We start from the raw sequence: 19,226 nt of genomic DNA, 5'->3' as shown, positions 1-19,226 counted from the left end.
GAACATGAAATCAACAATTCAAAAAGATAGATGCACCCCTGTGTTCATCAGAGTATTAACAATAGCCAAGAAGTGGAAGCAACCCAAGTGGCCATCAACAGATGAATGGATAAAGAAGGTGTGGTATATATATCCAGCAGTCTTTTACTCAGCCATAAAAAAAGACAAAATTGCGTCATTTGCGACAACATGATTGGACCTTGAGGTTATCATGCTGAGGAAAATAAGTCAGAGAAAGACAAACACTGTATGATTTCACTCATACGTGGAAGATAGATAAGGAGAATAGATTAGTAGCCAGAGGAGGGGGGATGTGGGGAGGGCAAAAGAGGTAAAGGGCACATGTGTATGGTGATGGATAAAAACTGGACTATTGGTGGTAAACATGATGCAGTCTATATGGAAACTGAAATATAATTAGATACACCTGAAATTTACATGACGTTGTAAGACAGTATGACTGCCCCCCCCCCCAAAAAAAGAGTACATGAAAATTGAGAAGTTGGCTTATGTGAAGAGTGCAAGAGAACTGTTCTAGGCAGAGGGAATAACACATGCAAAAGCTTTGAGGTAAGAAGCAGCTTTGTCTGCCTAAAAAACTTTAAAAAATTCCACTGAGGCTGAATCTTTGTTCTTGAAGGAGAAAATAGTGTGAGTTGAGATTAGAGAGATAGGCAAGGGTCACAAGATGGTAGCCAGCAGCCATATGTGGCTGTTGAGCGCTGGAAATGTGGCTAGTCCAAACTGGCATGCACTGTAAGTATACATACTGGATTTTGAAGACTTAGCGGTCCCCAAAAGGAATGTAAAGTATCTCATTAATAATTTTTATATTAATTATATGTTGAAATAATATATTGGCTATACTGGGTTAAATAAAATGTATTACAATTAATTTCACTTGTTTCTTTTTACCTTTTTACTGCAGCTTCTAGAAAATTTAAATTTACATGTGTGGCTTGTATTATTTCTGTTGAACAGCCCTGGGCTAGATAGACAAATTTGAGGCTTTGTGTACTCTTTTAAGGAGTTTGGCTTTTATTTCTAAAACATTGGGAAACAATGGAGCAGTTTTAAGCAGAGAAGTGACATGATCTGATACAATACTCTTTGTGGTTAGAATGTCTTAGCAAGTTTGATATCTTAATAGTTCCTTCCTTTTAGTGGAAACCCTCAAGATCTGTATTCTCTTTCTCTTTACTCCTGACTCCCATAGGCAACTTAGAGCATCTTATGGCCCCTGGTGATTGATTCCTCGCTGGCAGGATGTTTGTTCCCTATAACAAACTACCTGCCTATTTAAAATACTTAGTACAGAAAGCTGACCTAGAGCAGTGACAAGACAGAGGTAACTGTTGTGCCCTCATTAGCTTTCTGCTTTATCATCTGACTCTGTAAAGCAGGACCCCACAGTAAGGAAGAACTCCAATGAATGCAGCCTTTCAACTCCTCAGGCCACAGGCTAAAAATCTGTCCACAAGGTGGTGCTGTCTTCCAGAGTAACAGTAGTCAAAATTTTGGATTAAGTGCAGGGAGCACCCCAAAACTTGTTTCAGAGAACTTTTATCATTAGACCAAGTAAAATTTAAGTTGCCTCTAAGTTTAGGGTCTACTCAAGTGGAACACTTCTAGTGACATTACCTACTGGGCTATTGAGAGGTTCAAATGAGATAAAATTTTGTAACTTTTAAAAACCCAATACAAATGTTGGTCTTTTATCAGATGTCTTAGCAGTAGATTAGTAGCAACCTGTCTACTCTTCATTGCATGAATTTCTCTGCTAGATATCTATTTATGTTTTGCTCAGAAGTGTTACAGTGTCCCCATATCATCATATGTTCTTTCTCCATTAAGCCTACTTATATCTCTACCTTCTGACTGTAAATTCCCAAAAGATAGTCTAGGATTTTGAGAGTTTTCTTTGTTGTCACGCACATAGACATCCCCCGCCCCCACACACGCTTGATGAGCTGGTTGAAAGTAAATATTGAGTTTCTAGCTCTCTACTGATGCGACATATCATTAATGATTGCCTATCTGCTATATTGTGAGAATTACGTTCTCTTGTGCCTCATGGAAGTAAACCTACTCAGATGAATTTGAAGAAAGACCCATATAGTATTGAACCTCCCCTTTTTGTGGTGGTAAACATACCGTAATTCTTCAAAAACACTGAAAACTAAAGCTTTTGTGTACCTGTTTTTAAACAAAATTTGCATCTTATTCTGATGATTTCCTTTTTATTACCTGTCTGTCATTTTCAGGGGAAGGTGCTATCAACCTGGCTTTGGCTCAGAACCGAAGCCAAGATGTAAGAATGAATGGACCCATAGGAGCCGGAAATTCAGTTAGAATGGAGCCAGGATTTCCCATGGCAGGTGGTCCAGGTGAGATCTCACACTCAATTGCATAACATTTTGCTACTTTCCTTTGGCTTTATTTCCTAATGTATGATCATTTGGGTCCTGCAAGATAGTTGGGGGTTCCTGGCACGTCTCTGTTTACTGTTTCAGGAAAGCAAAATGTGAATCACTCTTGGGAGGCTAGAATCACAGAGGATGAAGCATATAGTCTTTGCAATCTTTTGGGCTCCTGCTTAAAGCACTGAGCCATGCAGCAAACATTTGCTGAATTCTTGTTGTATGACAGGACCTAGGCTAAGGGTTGGAAGTAGAAAGGAATAAAACATTTTCTCCCTTCAGGTGTTTATAGCATAATGGAAAATGTAGCTTTCCAACTTTCACTTTCTCCAAGGCTGAGAATCTGTGAGCTGAGAGTTCTTGCGTGCTTATGTGGAATCTGTAGAAGTATGGGGGGAAATATGTGTTTTTATGTATTTAGAATTTGAGAGAGTTATAAATTATTTGCTAATTTTTCTAGTAATCCTGACATTTCTTCTCTGTCGATTGAATTCAATATTCTTTGAAGCATAGAACATTAGAATTGAGTTGTCTCTGTCATTTAAAGCTAAGGAAGCTGTGGAGCTCACAGAAAGGAGGCAGTTTGCCAGAGGCAAGTAACAGTAGGCTAATATCACAGATCTAACCCCAGCTCAATGCTCTTTTCAATACACTAGTGGCTTTCAAACTTTTTCTGCTGCAGGACCTTTTATTCAAATAAAGCAGGGAAGTACAGCTGCTGTGGTTGAAGCAGAGTTAGCACCTGAAACTATACCCAATCATTCACCTCCGCACCTACCACACTAGCTGTTGAAGAAACGCAACAGAATGGAGAAGCTCAATTTATAAAGCCATTGCTCTGAACTGTAGCTGAAGACTTGGCTGTATAGAATTGGAACTAGGTTTTCATCCTGGCACTGCCATTTACTGGTTACCTTAAGCTAGTCACTGTACCTCTCTGAGCAAGTTTCTTCACTGATAAAATGAAATAATAATGCCTAAAATATTTTGAGCTCATGCTTGAAAATGGATGAGCCCTGAGCCATTGAAGCAAACATTTACTGAGTTCCTATTATATGTCAGGACCTGTGCTGTTGGGCTATTGTGGAGTACCACATAGTAGATGTAAAATACCCAACCTGGTATCTATAGTAGGGAGTAAGCAGATAAAGTGTTTCACAGAAGTTTGAGCATTTGGTGTTAAAGCCAGCTTGATGAGAGAGTATTGGTGACACTGTTGCCACTACTGAAGAACCAGGGCCAGAAGGAGAGTGGGAAGGGCCTAACCCAGTTGCATATAGTTAGTGAAAGAATGAATAGACCTAGGATGAGAGTCAGGAAATCTGGTTCTAGTCTCAGCTCCTGGACAAATGACTTAATATTTACTGGCCTTCGTTGCCTGTAAACATATTTAGTTATGTCCTGGAAACAATGCTATAGATCCCTTCCAGCCTTAAAATGTTAGGACTCTGTTAAACTGATATCAGCACACTAATTGCAAGCTCTCCTAGGCTAGCATCTGGCAAATAGCAGGCATATACACTAAGCGTCTCTGGGAAGTGAGTGTAAATTATAGTGATATAGTTCATTATCAACATAGGAAACATGAAAGTTTTAGGTTGGAATTGGGTTAGACTGGTATTTAATGAAGGACACTGTGATAAATATATGCAGTGTATAGTTTCAAAAATAATGGATCTATAGCCACAGTAACATTTTAACCCCCAGGTATCTTTCTTTACCGCCAAACATACTTTAGAAATATTTTCTCTGTTGTCGGTTACAACGATGGATGCAAACAAAATTTAATAGTAGGTTAAACTAAACAGAAATTTTTCTAGGGAAAGAGGCCTTAACTACCCTCTAAAACAATAATAAATGACTTTGGAATTGTGTGTGTAGAATGTCTTAGATTGTCAATTATTCTTAGCACTACTTTCTTCTCTTAGCATTGGCAACAGAAAGTTGACTTACAAGTAAAACTCTTTTATAATTAAAACCAAATCCATAGTCTTTTTTTTTGTAGCCTTATAGAATCCCAAGATTAGTGGGACTGTACTTTACTGTAGTAGTCATTTAGTCATAGTTTCTCAACTTCATCACTGTTGATGTTTCAGGCCAATAATTTTTTGCTTTGGAGAGCCGTCCTGTGCATTGTGGGATGTTTAGCAGCATGCCTGGCCTCTACCTACAAATGCCAGTAGCACCACCACCCTTTCCCCCACTTTGTGCCAAACAAAAACGTCTGCAGACATTGTCAGATGTACCCTGGAGGACAAAATTGCCCCCCATGGATCTAGTCCAATTCTCACATAGTGCTGGAATGTATTTTATATTATCACTACTGAGTAGTGTAGTGAACATGTACTTGAACATTTCTGGAGATAGAAAGCTCATTTTAGAGAGTAAAACCTGTTTTTTCTTATCTCCTAAGGACTACTGTCTAATTACCCTCTTTGAAAAATAGTGTGGGATTCCTGAGAAACACATCCATTTTCAGCAAATAAACATTTACCTTATTGCCCTATCTACAAAAAACTTAAAAATGCTGGATAAAATATAACATTTAATGCACAGCTGAGCTTGTAAGAAAGTAAGGAAAATCCCCAGGGCAAAAAAGAAGTCAAAGATGAAAATTGAAATAGCAGTAAATAAATGAGATTCTGTAGGCACCAAAGGATTTGAGTTTTAATGACCAGGAAAGGATAAAATATGTAACCTTGCCTTGGGTCCATATAAAGAAGAAAGTTATAATTCAGAATCACTCACAAAACCAGAATTTTCAGTGAGAAGTAGATTAGAAAATTTTCACCCTCTGGCACAAGGAGACAGAAAACTTGTCTCTCTTGGCCTGAGCTCTATAGTTGAGAGGTGGGGGAAGTGGTGGTTGTGGAATTGTCTTTTCTACCCTCTTGCATGGTGGACATTTAATATATTATTGAAATGACCCAGGAAGAGCCAAGCTAAGTCATTAAATGGTTCTAGACTGGTAATAATTGTTGAAACTTTGGAGTGGCACATTCTCAACCCAAGCCATTGCAGACTTCTCATAGTTAAAGCCTACTATAAATGAGCTTATTCTCCAAATTTATGAAATTTACAATTAGACTCCCTCCCTTCAGAATTCTAGATAATAGAAATATCAGGGTGTTTAAAATTATGAAAATCATAAGAAGAGAACAAGACACTATCAAAACATAGAGAATTTGGGGGAATAAAAACAGAACTTACAGAAATTAAAAATTTATTGAAGTGAGTAACATTCAGCAAATTAGACGGCCAAATTGGAAAGTGAATTTGAAGAAATTACCCAGAATGCAGCAGAGAAGAAGTAAAGAAATGGAAATATGAAAGAGGTCAAGAGATGTGAAGGGTAAAATAAGAAGGTTTAACATATGTCTGAAAAGAGTTCTAGAAAAAGAAGGTCAAGAAATTGAGAAGAGATGATAGTCTAAGAGAAAAGGCTGAAATTTTTTCAGAATTGATAAAAGACATGAGTCTTCAGATTCAGAAGCCCAGTAATCCTAAGCACTATAAATAAAAATTAATTCACATCTAGACACAAAATTGTAAAACTATAGAACATGGAAAACAAAGGGAATGTTAAAAGCAACTCGAAACAAAAAACCAATTATTTACGTAGGAAAGACTATCAGACCACAGCTGATTCTCAAGAGCAACATTGGAAGCCAGGAAACATTGGAATAATATTTTCAAAGTGATGAGAAAATAATTGACAGCCTAGAATTTTAAACCTAGCTATACTATTAAGAGTGGTATGAAGGGCAAGCCCAGTGGCATAGTGGTTAAGTTCGTGCACTCTACTTCGGCAGCCTGGGGTTTGCAGGTTTGGATCCCAGGCGCCAACCTACACATTGCTCATCAAGCCATTCTGTGGTGGCATCCCACATACAAAATAGGGGAAGAGAGGCACAGATATTAGCTCAGGGACAATCTTCCTCACACATACAAAAAAGAGTGGTATGAAATAAAGACCTTTTTAAAGAGACTTAGAGAAGTTACCATTAACAGACCCTTGCTAAGTGAACTGCTCAAGGATATACTTCAGGAAGAAGAAAATTGAACCTAAGATGGAAGAAGTAACATGTAAGAAGGAATAGTGAGCTAAATAGTTGGTAAACATGGAGTAAATCTAAACCAGCACTGACTTATTTAATAATAATAAAGATTATATATTTTCTTTAGACTTTGTCATGTATGTCTGTTGATATTTTAAAGATATCACTAAAATAATAGAAATAGACTGTATAACTTCTGAATTAGTAGTGGAGGAGTAGAAAGGAAGGGCATGATGAAAAAATCAATCCAATAAAATTCAGGAAAAATAGGAAAACAGCACAGAAAAACAGGAAAAAGCATAGAAAAAGAAGAATAAAAAGCAGTGTTACAAAACAATAAGATAAATTAAAAATATGCCAGTAATTAACAATAAAGGTAAATGGATTATGAACACTGATTAAAAAAGTGATTAATCAGATTGAATAATAATCTCTGATTTAGCTATGTACTCTTACAGGAAACACATAAAATATAAGGACTCAGTTCATAGATGATCCAGGTGAATATTAACTGAGAAAAGGGGGTATAACAATATTTTTATTAGATAGAACAGAATTCAAGATAAAAAGCATTACTGAGGGCTACATAGGGCCACTCTATGAAGTAAAAGGAAAAATTCACCAGGAAGAGAGCTAAACTTTTATGTACATACTTAATAACCTACCCTCAAAATATGTGAGACAAAAATGGACAGAATTACATGGAGATACAAATCTTAGGGGAGATTTTTAACATATCTCTGTTAGTAATTGATGGATTGAGCTTATAAAAAATTAGTAAGGATAAAAAAATCTTGAATAATATAATTAAAATAGTTTGATATAATAGATATATAGAGAAATTATGTGCTAATAATTCAAGAATTCTTAATCTTTTTGAGCATGAATGGAACATTTATACAAATTGATGATGTGTTATTCCCAAAGCAAGTTTCAGTAAATATCAAATATTAGTATCACACAGATCATGGCCTCTGACCACAGTGTAATTAAATCAGTGGCAAAAAAAAAAACAAAACCTAACCAAAATATCCCATATTTTTAGAAATTTAAAAATATATTCTAAATACCCAGTGATTTTTTTTAAAAAGTAGTTATGATGGACATTAGGAAATGTTTGTTTTTTATTGAGGTAACATTGGTTTATAACATATAAATTTCAGGTATACATCATTATATTTCGACTTCTGTATAGAGTACATCATGTTCACCAGCAAAAGTCTAGTTCCCATCTGTCACCATACAAATGTGCCAGAAAATATTTAGAATGGGATAATGAGAATAGTACATATCAAAATTTGTGAGATGTTGTTAATACAGCACTTGGAAGAAAATTTAAGCCCTTAGATACTTATATTAGAGCAGAACATAAACTGAAAATTAACAAGCTAAGCTAAGTGTCTGACTTCAGAATTGAGAAAAAGAACAAGAGAGTAGTAATTTAGAAGGAAGGAAATAAGAGTAGAGATAAGTAAAGTATAAATTGAAAAAAGAAAACAGAACAGACGAGCAAAACCAAAAGATGTTTCTTTCAAAAGATAACTAAAATTGATGAAGCTGGTAAGACCAGTAAAAAAAGAGAGTCACAAACAATTTGAAGAATGAAAAAGAGTGTACATTTTAAAAGGGTGTATTTTGTAGTATGTGAATTATATCTCAATTTAAAAAAAGAATAGATAAAAAGAGTATCCCATGAATAACTGCTAGTAAATTTTAAAGCATTGGCAAAGTAACAGTTTTCTTGAAAATATAATTTAACCCAAATTGACTTAATAAGACATCAGAAACTTGACAAATCTGTAACTACTTAAGAAATTGAAATAATTAAAAATCTGTCTCCCAATGAATCAGTTAGTATAGCCAATAGGCCCAGATGGTTTTACGGGTGAGTTTTACTAAGTGTTTGAAGAACAGATACGCATATTCTTCCAGAACATTGAAAAAGAGGAAAGATGCTTTCCAACTCATTTTGAAGTTATTTTAATCTTGATCTTTAATTTGTAAGGAACAGGAAAAAAGGATAATTATAGGCTATTTTCACTTATTAACATAGATGCTGAATCCTAAAAAATCTAACAGTATCAGAAATTAGATTTGGAGCAAGAAGAGTTATCAGACTGCAAGTTGGTATGACCACTTTTGAGAGCAGTTTACTAATATCTAGTAAAACTGAAGATGCTTGTACTTTGAAACATAGTAATTCTAAGTATATAGTCTAAAGACACTCTAACATGTCCGCAAGAATACATGACAAAAACATGACATTGGAAAATTCTAAGGATGAAAAGTTGGAGGCAGGCTCCCTTAATATTCATCGGCAGAAGAATGGATGTGTGGGTTCCATAAAAATGGAGCACTGTTATAGCAGTCAAGATGAATGAATCTCAAAAAATAATATTAAGTGAAAAATGAAACTGAAGAAAAATACAGTATGGTGCCACTTGTACAAGATCAAATGCATACAAAAAATGTGATGCAGTTTACCTACATAAGTAGAAAAGATAAATAAGTATGTGTGGAACTGTTAACCTCAATTATAAGATAAAAGGAAGGGAATGAAATAAGATTGAGAAGGGGGAGCAGGCTTCTGGTGTGTCTACATTTGTTATCTGATGGAGATTAGGCGAAACTTTTAGTTTTTTGTTTTTTAAAGATTGGCATCTGAGCTAACATCTGTTGCCAATCTTCTTTTTTTTTCTTCTTCTTCTCCCCAAAGCCCCAGAGTACATAGTTGTATATTCTAGTTGTAGGCCCTTCTGGTTGTGCTATATGGGACGCTACCTCAACATGGCTTGATGGGCGGTCCATGTCCGCACCCAGGATCCAAACCAGCGAAACTCTGGGCCACCGAAGTGGAGCATGTGAACTTAACCACTCAGCCTCAGGATGACCCCTAAAACTTTTAGATTTAAACAAAGTGATGGGTACAGAAATTTTCTATGCCTTTTCATATTCTTGAAATATTTTATTAAAAACAAACATTGTACCAATTCCAGGAGTCTATTCTAGGGATTTTTTTTTTTCTGTAGGATTAATAAGGATGACCAGCCCTGCCACTGTTATGATACCCCAGGGTGGAAACGTGTCATCTTCCATGATGGCACCAGGCCCTAATTCAGAGCTGCAGCCCAGGACTCCTCGCCCAGCTTCTCAGTCAGGTAATGACCTCCAGTCTTTGAGGATTGAAGAGGCTGGGACTCCCTGTACAGATCATTAGAAAATTCAGCTCTCTCTGATGCCAAATTCTTAACTGCCCAACTTAAATGCAACCTTCTTCACAAATCTACCCTAATTTACTCAAGTTAAAAGTCATCGTTTCCTTCTCAGAATTTCTCATTATTCTCTTAGCAGTTATATCCCAATGTTCCTAAAAATCTGTTCCTTGGCCTACTTAGCCCTGCAAGACACCCTACAATGGAAAATTCTGTAGTCAAGTAAATTTGGTATATACATCATACTTTATCTTTTGAATCTCCTGGAGATTCAAAATGAACATATTGGAGGCACTGAAAGTCCTTCAGTGAAGAAACCTATCTAATGTTGTTAGGCCCAGGGTTTCCTAAACCTAATTGACTACGTTTTGTTTTACTCTGTTTTCTTAATAACACTAATAAACATAGCTCCCCAGAATATGCTTTGGAAAATATCACTCTCCACATTTTGTGTTTATCTCTTGTATCTACTTTTGAACCATAAGCTCTTTTTAGACAAGACCCATCTTTCTATCATCTTGGTATGTTGCTTTGCATATAAAAGGTACTCATGAACATTTCCTTGAATGGTACCAGCAGATTTTAGTCTATATTTGCAGAATTGCCAAGACTACTGCTTTAGGACCTAGGTTGCAGTAAGTTAATTATTGCTTTGTTGACTGTCTTTAAACAGATGCAATGGATCCACTCCTCTCTGGGCTCCATATACAGCAGCAGAGTCATCCCTCAGGATCTTTAGCTCCCCCGCACCACCCAATGCAGCCTGTCCCTGTGAACAGACAAATGAACCCAGCTAATTTTCCCCAGCTGCAGCAGCAGCAGCAGCAGCAACAACAACAACAACAGCAGCAGCAGCAGCAGCAGCAGCAACAGTTGCAGGCAAGACCCCCACAGCAACATCAGCAGCAACAGCCACAGGGAATTCGACCCCAGTTTACTGCCCCAACTCAGGTGCCTGTTCCTCCAGGCTGGAACCAGCTGCCTTCCGGAGCCCTTCAGCCTCCTCCAGCCCAGGGTTCTCTGGGCACAATGACTGCAAACCAAGGGTGGAAGAAGGCTCCCTTGCCTGGTCCAATGCAACAGCAACTCCAGGCAAGACCATCCTTAGCCACGGTACAGACACCTTCCCACCCTCCCCCTCCATATCCCTTTGGCAGCCAGCAAGCCTCACAAGCCCATACAAACTTTGCTCAAATGAGCAACCCAGGCCAGTTCACAGCTCCTCAGATGAAGAGCTTGCAGGGAGGGCCCTCCAGGGTCCCAACCCCCCTGCAGCAGCCCCACCTCACCAACAAGTCTCCTGCCTCCTCACCCTCCTCCTTCCAGCAGGGATCCCCTGCATCCTCCCCAACGGTTAACCAAACTCAGCAGCAGATGGGACCAAGGCCACCTCAAAATAACCCACTTCCCCAGGGATTTCAGCAGCCCGTCAGCTCTCCGGGTCGGAATCCTATGGTTCAACAGGGAAACGTGCCACCTAACTTCATGGTGATGCAGCAGCAACCACCAAACCAGGGGCCACAGAGTTTACATCCAGGCCTAGGAGGTGAGGAACACTGAAGCTGTTTGTGTTGGTAGATTTACTGGAGATAGATCTTAGTAGAACTTCAATTTTTAGAGTTAATGGAGGGAGTGCAATAAGGATGTGATTATTTGGTTTTGTGGATATAGTGGTGACATTTGATATAACTTAGTTAACTTGATCCATTATTAACTTGATATATTACGCAGCATCTTACTGGTTACATTTAAGCTAGCCCTCTGGATAAAAGTGCAGGTAAAATTCAATATAGAGATGTTCATTTGTTTTTCAAATTACTTTTGCTTGATCTTGTACTAGTAATTAAAATGTCCAGAAGAAAAATGCATTTTATTAACAACTTAACTGCTCAGCTGTTGAAAAAATTTAAGATTATGCAATAGAGCAAAAATGAAAAGATAAATGCAGGGTCTTATTGGGAAAAAGGCCCTTGTAGTTTTCTATTTTGATAATCCTAGTTAGTAAAATAATAAGCATGGTATTTGTTAAATTTGATTACAGTATTAAAGGGGAATAAGTTCAGAAATCATTGACTTTTATAGTTTTATAATGTCAATGCCTGCTCCTTAGAGAGGGAATTCCACCAGTTATACCTAAAGGAGATTTATTTATTTATTTTGTAAGGTGCCTCTTGTATGAAGAAAAAGCAATGGAGCTTAATGTGTGAGAGGTAAAACGATTACAGTAAAACTTATCCATCTCCATGTTTATTATTTATTCTTATTAATCATTGATCTAGTGCACATGAATGTGCTTGGAGCTTTTCAGTAAGGTATAGAGAGTGTCAGTAATACTGTCATCTGATAAACATAACCCCCACCAAAAGACACCCATTGCCTACTCAGAAAAAAACCTTGCATCTTTAGTGCAAAATAGCAAAGGCATGTTCCCATGGTTTCTGGTGAAATTAAGTTGCTCATCAGTCTTTTCACTCTCTTGTAATTAATTTTACTGACATGCAGGCTCTGATATTTGAATCCTAAGAAGTTTTTAGAAAATGCAAGAATGTTTCAGCTCCAAACTTCACTGTTCTAGGCATCTAGTCCTGGATCAGTGGAAGCTGGGTAGTCCCCCCTGCAAATGTGATTACTGATTTGATTACAATGGAAGCTTGCAAATGGGGACGTGTCACTGCTAAAGAAAAGACAAATGCATATTTGTCTACAAAGCATTTTTCAGGACATTGAAAATTTGGCCCTTAAAAAAATAAATGGACTAACACAAAAAATTTTTAAGTGAGCTTTAGGTCTTGATGCTTTCATAGAGCAGATGATGTGCTCGCCTAGGTGATCTGGCCACATCAAGGCCTACATTATAAACAATGAGTGGGTTCTGAGATTCTCCTTCTTACAGATTTGTTTTCTGAAATAAACTTTCCTATAAAAGGAAGTAACACTTCAGTAAGATTCCATTAGAGCACAGTTTTTGGTACCATAGCTGTCAGAATTGCAGCAAACTTTATGAGGGGAAGGTGTAATGGTAAATTTAATATATCTTCACTTTGAAGTTCTTCTGAATTGTTTCTAATCTCCTGTCTCTTCCAAAGAGACAAGCACAATATTGGGGGTAAATTTTGGAGGTGGTTGTCCATTTCCCTCAATGGAAAAAAATCACCTATCCTTAATATCAGGACCCAGCTCTTTGTTTTGTAGTATTCTTATCAATCTGTTTGAATATGAGAGAATTTACTGTATTCCTTTGGTGCCTGTGTTAAAGTATGTAAAGTTTGGGGGTCCATTGTATTACAGAGAAAAGTGAGCCCTAAACCTTGCTGTGACGTGGCCTCAGATCACATTTAGGGAGCAGATTGCCATCTTTTCCTTGGCATGTTCTAAGCGTAAATTTTTTAGTATTTCTTTTTCATTTTGACAATGCTCATGTAAGAGATTGTGTTGATTTTTTTAACCATCTTTCCCAACCTTATTATTAAAGATCCTACCAGTGTGACAGAGAGAGCTAAGCCAGTGAAGACTTCATGCAGCTCATCCTTCCTTATTCATTCCACATCTAAGCAAGAGTATAAATTTTCTAGGTAACTGCCTTACTCATTGTTTTCTATTAAGGAATGCCTAAACGCCTCCCACCTGGCTTCTCAGCAGGACAGGCCAATCCGAACTTTATGCAAGGTCAGGTGCCTTCGACCACAGCAACCACCCCTGGGAATTCAGGAGCCCCTCAGCTGCAAGCAAATCAAAATGTCCAGCATGCAGGTTTGTTTTCTGTGATTTATTCAGCGAGCATTTACTGAGCATTGTGTGGTAGAAACCGTGATAGGCGACAAAGAGATACAGATAAATGTAAGTCCTGGTCCCTCTGCTTAATTTCAAACCCGTAAGTATTCTTTCAGAGTAATAACTGATATTTCAAAAGTAGGTAAAATGTCTCAGGAACCTGGAAACACCTAAAGAAAGGAGGTGAAACTTCAGTTAGGGCAGGGGTCCTCAATTTTTTTTCTGTAAAGGACCAGATAATAAATATTTTAGGCTTTGCAGGTTATATGATCTCTGTTGCCACTATTTAACTCTGCTGTTATAGTGCAAAAGTAGCCACAGATAATAGGTAAACAAATGAGCATGGCAATATTCCAAACACTGTTTATTTACAAGCTGGCAAGGGGCTTGATTTGGCCCATGGGACGTAGTTTTCTGACCCCTGAGTTAATAAAAGGGCAATAGGTGTTTCTGGCAAAGGGAACTATAGGAAAAAAGGCATGGAGGCATATGGCATTTTGGACAACTACAGTTTTTTAAATCTCTATATAGTACATGTTAGCTGTGTTTATGCCGAGTATCTGAATTCTGGTTTACATTGTGGTGTTTGAACACCAGCCTTCAATCAGTACAGATTTAATGCCAACAGTGTATTGTATATAAGAAGAAATTTTGGAGGAGGAATAGGATAGAGCAGATGGCTAAAAAATATTTGTAAAGCAATATTGTATAAGCCCAAACTTCATGTTTCTGGTTGCTTGGGTACCATGTGACTAATCCTCTTACGCTTTCTCATTCAGGCATCTTGGACTGAGGTAGCGCAAATATTTTCTGAACTCCCATCCCTGCTTGGACTTAATTTAGTTATGTGGTTCCAACTTTAATTGTAAATCGCTAAGGAACAAGAAAAGTCCTAATTAATAATAAAAAAAAGATGTAAACTACCCCCTGAAGGGTGAGAGAAGGATAGGACAAACTGCTTGATTTTCCCTGTCTGCTAATGCAACACTTCATTCCTGAGTTATGTGACTTCATGTTTTCTATAAGAAGTTTTAAAACAGTGATAAAACCATTCATAGTTCCTCCCCAAAGCACAGCTAGTTTGTATTTTTATATGGTGCCTTCCACATGCACATATTATTTTGATTTCCCCATTTATCCCATCTAAGATAGCTCTACTCTTGTCTGTCATTTTCTGTTCTCTTACCCTACTTTATTTCTCTTGTTAGCTTTAACTTCCTTCTGAAAAATACTTGTCTGTTTGTTATTGTCTCTTTCCAGCTAGACTCCAAGGAGTCAGGGGTTTGATCTATCTTATTTATTGCTAATACTGCAGCACCAAAAGTGCCTTATACATATTAGGTACTCAATAAATAAATTTTTGATTGAATGAATATACAGTGGTATATTCAGAGTATATAGAGTCTAGTATATAGTGGTCATGGAGTTCAAGTTAAGGGTTTATAAGGCTGGTTTAAAAAAACTCCGGATAGTGTGAACAAGGGACATTTTGTCCCTTGCCTCCCTGGCTAGGGCATAGACTAGCCTTATAACTTCATTGTGGTTGCCACTTTCTAGTTCCCATTTAAAAGTGAAAAATAAAACAGAGATAAAATAAGCTAGAATGGTTATTCAGTAAAAGGGGGGAGGTAATGCAAGTAGCTATAGGAAAATCCCAAAGACTCAGCCATAAGTAAACACTGCAAGCCAGGCAGTGTCCTTTGTCTAAATTAGAAATAACTGGGAAGAATAGAACATGTCCCATGTAGTCCACCAGGGACTGCCACAGGGGAGGTTCACTGCAGTTTTAACATCCCTTGTTAACTATCCTTTGTCTGCAGCTTCTGGGTTGTCTATCAGTTTACTCCCAGCAGAGGCTCAGCTTCCAGATCAGTATTATATGGTTTTTACCACATTGGGGCAGAGGAGGCCTATCTTTAGGAAGTATTAGGTGTTCTTTTCTTTAAAGTGCAGCATCCAGATAGCACACACATAACCTTTGAGAGTCATTATTAGTTTTCCAAGAAGCATTTTTAAATGTCTTCTCAGCTTGTTGAGGTTTTCCTAAGAAGATCCATCACATTCTTTGTTTCCTTCACCTCCTCTAAAGTAGAGCTTATTTCATTAGCCTACAATCCTTTTCATTAATTTTCTTCATCTTAAGGTAGCTACAAGTCGTTTTTAAACAATGAGATGCTGCCTTTCTCTTTATTTAATCTGAAAGAAGGTAAACTTTATTGATCTTCAAAATGTTGTCTTTAAGTTACCAAATAGGAATGAAGAAACAGTTTCTCATTCTCTATTATATGGTCATCAAGAATGTAAACAATTATCTCACAGTCACATCTCCATACTTTAAAAAACCCACAGAAAGTATGTCAAGCACAGTACATTTGTTTATGTTGGTCAGTGGATATATGGGTGGTGGGTGCTTTTCTAATTAAAGTAATTTTAGTATCTTAATACCGATAAGATAATAGTATTTCTTTCTGAAACTGTGCCTTTTTTTTTTAAGGTGGTCAAGGAGCTGGTCCTCCTCAAAACCAGATGCAGGTGTCCCATGGGCCACCAAATATGATGCAGCCCAGCCTCATGGGAATTCATGGCAACATGAACAACCAGCAGGCTGGTAGTTCTGGGGTTCCTCAGGTGAACCTGGGCAACATGCAAGGCCAGCCCCAGCAGGGCCCACCATCTCAGCTGATGAGCATGCACCAGCAGATCGTGCCCTCCCAGGGGCAGATGGTCCAGCAACAAGGAACCTTGAACCCTCAGAACCCTATGATCCTTTCAAGGGCCCAGCTTATGCCACAGGGCCAGATGATGGTGAACCCTCAGAGCCAAAATCTTGGGCCCTCGCCCCAAAGGATGACCCCACCCAAGCAGATGCTTCCCCAGCAGGGTGCACAAATGATGGCGCCACATAACCAGATGATGGGGCCTCAGGGCCAAGTATTGCTCCAACAGAACCCAATGATAGAACAGATCATGACCAATCAGATGCAGGGGAATAAGCAACAGTTTAACACTCAGAACCAATCCAATGTCATGCCGGGACCAGCACAGATAATGAGGGGACCAACTCCAAACATGCAAGGAAACATGGTGCAGTTTACGGGACAGATGTCAGGACAGATGCTGCCCCAGCAAGGGCCTGTGAACAACAGTCCATCTCAGGTTATGGGGATCCAGGGGCAGGTCTTGCGGCCACCAGGGCCCAGTCCACACATGGCCCAGCAGCATGGTGATCCTGCTACTACAGCAAATAATGATGTCAGCTTGTCTCAGATGATGCCAGACGTTAGCATGCAACAAACCAACGTCGTCCCCCCCCACGTGCAGGCCATGCAGGGAAACAGTGCCTCGGGAAACCACTTCTCAGGCCATGGGATGCCTTTCAATGCACCTTTCAGTGGAGCACCCAATGGAAATCAGATGTCCTGTGGTCAGAATCCAGGCTTCCCGGTCAATAAGGATGTCACGCTAACAAGCCCATTGTTGGTCAACTTATTGCAGAGTGACATCTCTGCAGGCCATTTTGGGGTAAACAATAAACAAAATAATACCAACGCAAATAAACCGAAGAAGAAGAAACCCCCTCGGAAGAAGAAAAATAGTCAGCAGGATCTAAAGTAGGTTGTTATAGTTTTGGCTCAAATGTTATTCATTTATTTCTATGTGGACAACATTTTTGGATGGAAAATTTTAAACATATATAAAGTTACAATAGTATAATGCTATCCACCTGGTTTAATAATTATCAACTCATAGCCTATCTTGCCTTCACGCAGGCTGTCACTGTTATCCTCTTAATTATGTTAAAGCAAATTCACTTTAAATATTTCAATATGTACCTCTGAAAGATAAGAACAGTTTGGTTTTTTGAGAGCACACAATACCATTAGTATAGCTAGAAAAATTCTTGCTTCATATTCTCACATTTCCAGACAGTGTTCAAATTTCCCTGATTATCTCAAATTAACTTTTTTTACAGTTTGTTCAAATAAGGATCCAAACAAGGTTTATACATTGCAATTGACGGATATATGTCTCTTATGTCTGTAGTCTCAGGGGGGTTGTGGCACTGAGAGCCTGAATAGTAGCCAGTGCTACCACAGTGCAACTCCGCAAAGCGCTTCAGGCTTATAGTGGCCATTGGGGAACCAGAGAAGACAAAATGTGTTTTGGAAATGAAAACTGCTGATAGAGACTCCCTGCTGTCTCTCAAATAGAAATGGTTTTTTGTACAGGTGCCTTTCCTTTAAAGGCTCTTTATCATCCCTAGAAGCTTAAAACCTCATGCTCAGATGATTGGATCTTTTAAATCAGTTACCCTTTCAGTAAAGGTTCTCCAGGTGAGTTCTTTTGCAAGATCACAGCAGGAAGGGCAATTAAATATTTCATTTCCTGAAGCTAAGTGTTAATTTAAGTCAGGTTTTGGGCTTTGATAAAATATTTCCAGAAGGAGTATTGATTGAACTGGATTTTCTGCCTTTAATCATAAAACTGGAATTCAGAGACATTTATTAACAGAGAATAGTAACTAATGAATGTAAAAGGAGTTAATTGAAATAAATTGCTACAACTATAGAAAAGAATAGGGGAGCTTTAGTTAAGCAAGCATAAATGTTCAAAACAAAACCAACTACCTTTCTCCCAGCCTTCCCACAACATTTCTTTGATTGTACTCTAATATTATATCATACTCAGTTACTGCTTCTTGAATCTTATACATTAAAAGTCAATAATTATATATTAACCACCTATAATGTCCTGAATTTAGACTGAATAAGCCCTTTAATTATCTAATTTTTCCAGTAGCTCTTTCTAAGTTAAATTCTTTGCCATCAACCTGTGGGAATAACATTTTTCGTGGTGATATGCATTCCTCCCAGTAGTTTAGGAGTATAATTGCAAGGTTATTCAGTTACCGTTAGTATGTATTTTTGCTGTCTTCCCTAACCTTGAGGGAGATTGCTTACTTGTTGAGGCTACAAATTGTTTAAAGGGCCTTCTATAGTATCAAGGCTTGTAGGAAAGGGAGAGAGTAGGTTTGATAGGAAGAGCACCTGCTCCCAGCTCTACCGCTAGTTCACTGTGGAACCTGTGGCATATCTCTTACACCTCTCTGGGTCTTTGTTTTCTCATCCATAACATGAGGTGGCTGCACCAGATATCTGAGATTTTTTTTAGCAGTATAGTTCTTGAAAGTAAAGAATACCACAGAATCCTTGCCTATAATTTGAAGTGAGAGGGAAGTCATATATGGAGCAAATCGATATAGGCATCTGGATGTGCTAAGGACCTGCTTCAGGTTCTAAATTTCCCTGTGGTATGGCTTTTTAAATGGATTAAGGTAAGGCTTATGAAACTACATAGAAAATGATGAGATAAAATACTGTCTAAAAGTAGGTGACCAAGATTAGGGCAAAGGGAAACTAAAGGTAGGAAAGAAAGGTGCAGCTAGGAGTAACATTACAAACAAAATGAGGGATGTGAGCATTCTGGTTCTTTGGGAATATGGCTGTTAGATAATGTTTTCTTCCTTTTTCTTCCCCACTAAAAATTCTAAGATACACCCAGGTAAAAATGAAAGCTTTGGGGTTGTCTGCAAATACTTATTCTGCAACAAAATTAATTAGGTTTTTCTGGTATTCTCCATCTTTCTTTGTTCTCTGAATACCATTTTCATCAGGCAACCTACATCTTCTTGCAAAGTGTTGTGAATTGTTGGAGCCATCACTGTAATATCCACAAGAAAGAAACAGTCTAGACTCCCTGGTTGA

The 19,226-nt window shown here is 38.0% G+C and overlaps 1 protein-coding gene across 9 annotated transcripts in view; it reads left to right on the top strand.

Moving 5' to 3' along the window:
* The window catches only part of NCOA6 (nuclear receptor coactivator 6), a 103,889-nt gene that overhangs the window by 60,600 nt on the left and 24,063 nt on the right, over positions 1-19,226 (top strand). For 5 of the 9 annotated variants that reach the window (XM_044747870.2, XM_044747873.2, XM_044747869.2 and 2 more), the window contains 5 exons: positions 2,265-2,387; positions 9,508-9,636; positions 10,364-11,236; positions 13,294-13,440; positions 15,956-17,072. In XM_044747870.2, coding sequence (XP_044603805.1) covers positions 2,265-2,387; positions 9,508-9,636; positions 10,364-11,236; positions 13,294-13,440; positions 15,956-17,072 — 2,389 coding nt within the window. The remainder of the gene's footprint in view (positions 1-2,264; positions 2,388-9,507; positions 9,637-10,363; positions 11,237-13,293; positions 13,441-15,955; positions 17,073-19,226) is intronic. The other 4 variants (XM_070485827.1, XM_044747876.2, XM_044747875.2 and 1 more) reach the window with 3 other exon arrangements.

Source organism: Equus asinus, chromosome 15 (assembly GCF_041296235.1).
Source record: "Equus asinus isolate D_3611 breed Donkey chromosome 15, EquAss-T2T_v2, whole genome shotgun sequence".
NCBI lineage: Eukaryota > Metazoa > Chordata > Mammalia > Perissodactyla > Equidae > Equus > Equus asinus.
This window is presented reverse-complemented; position numbering and strand designations above follow the sequence as displayed.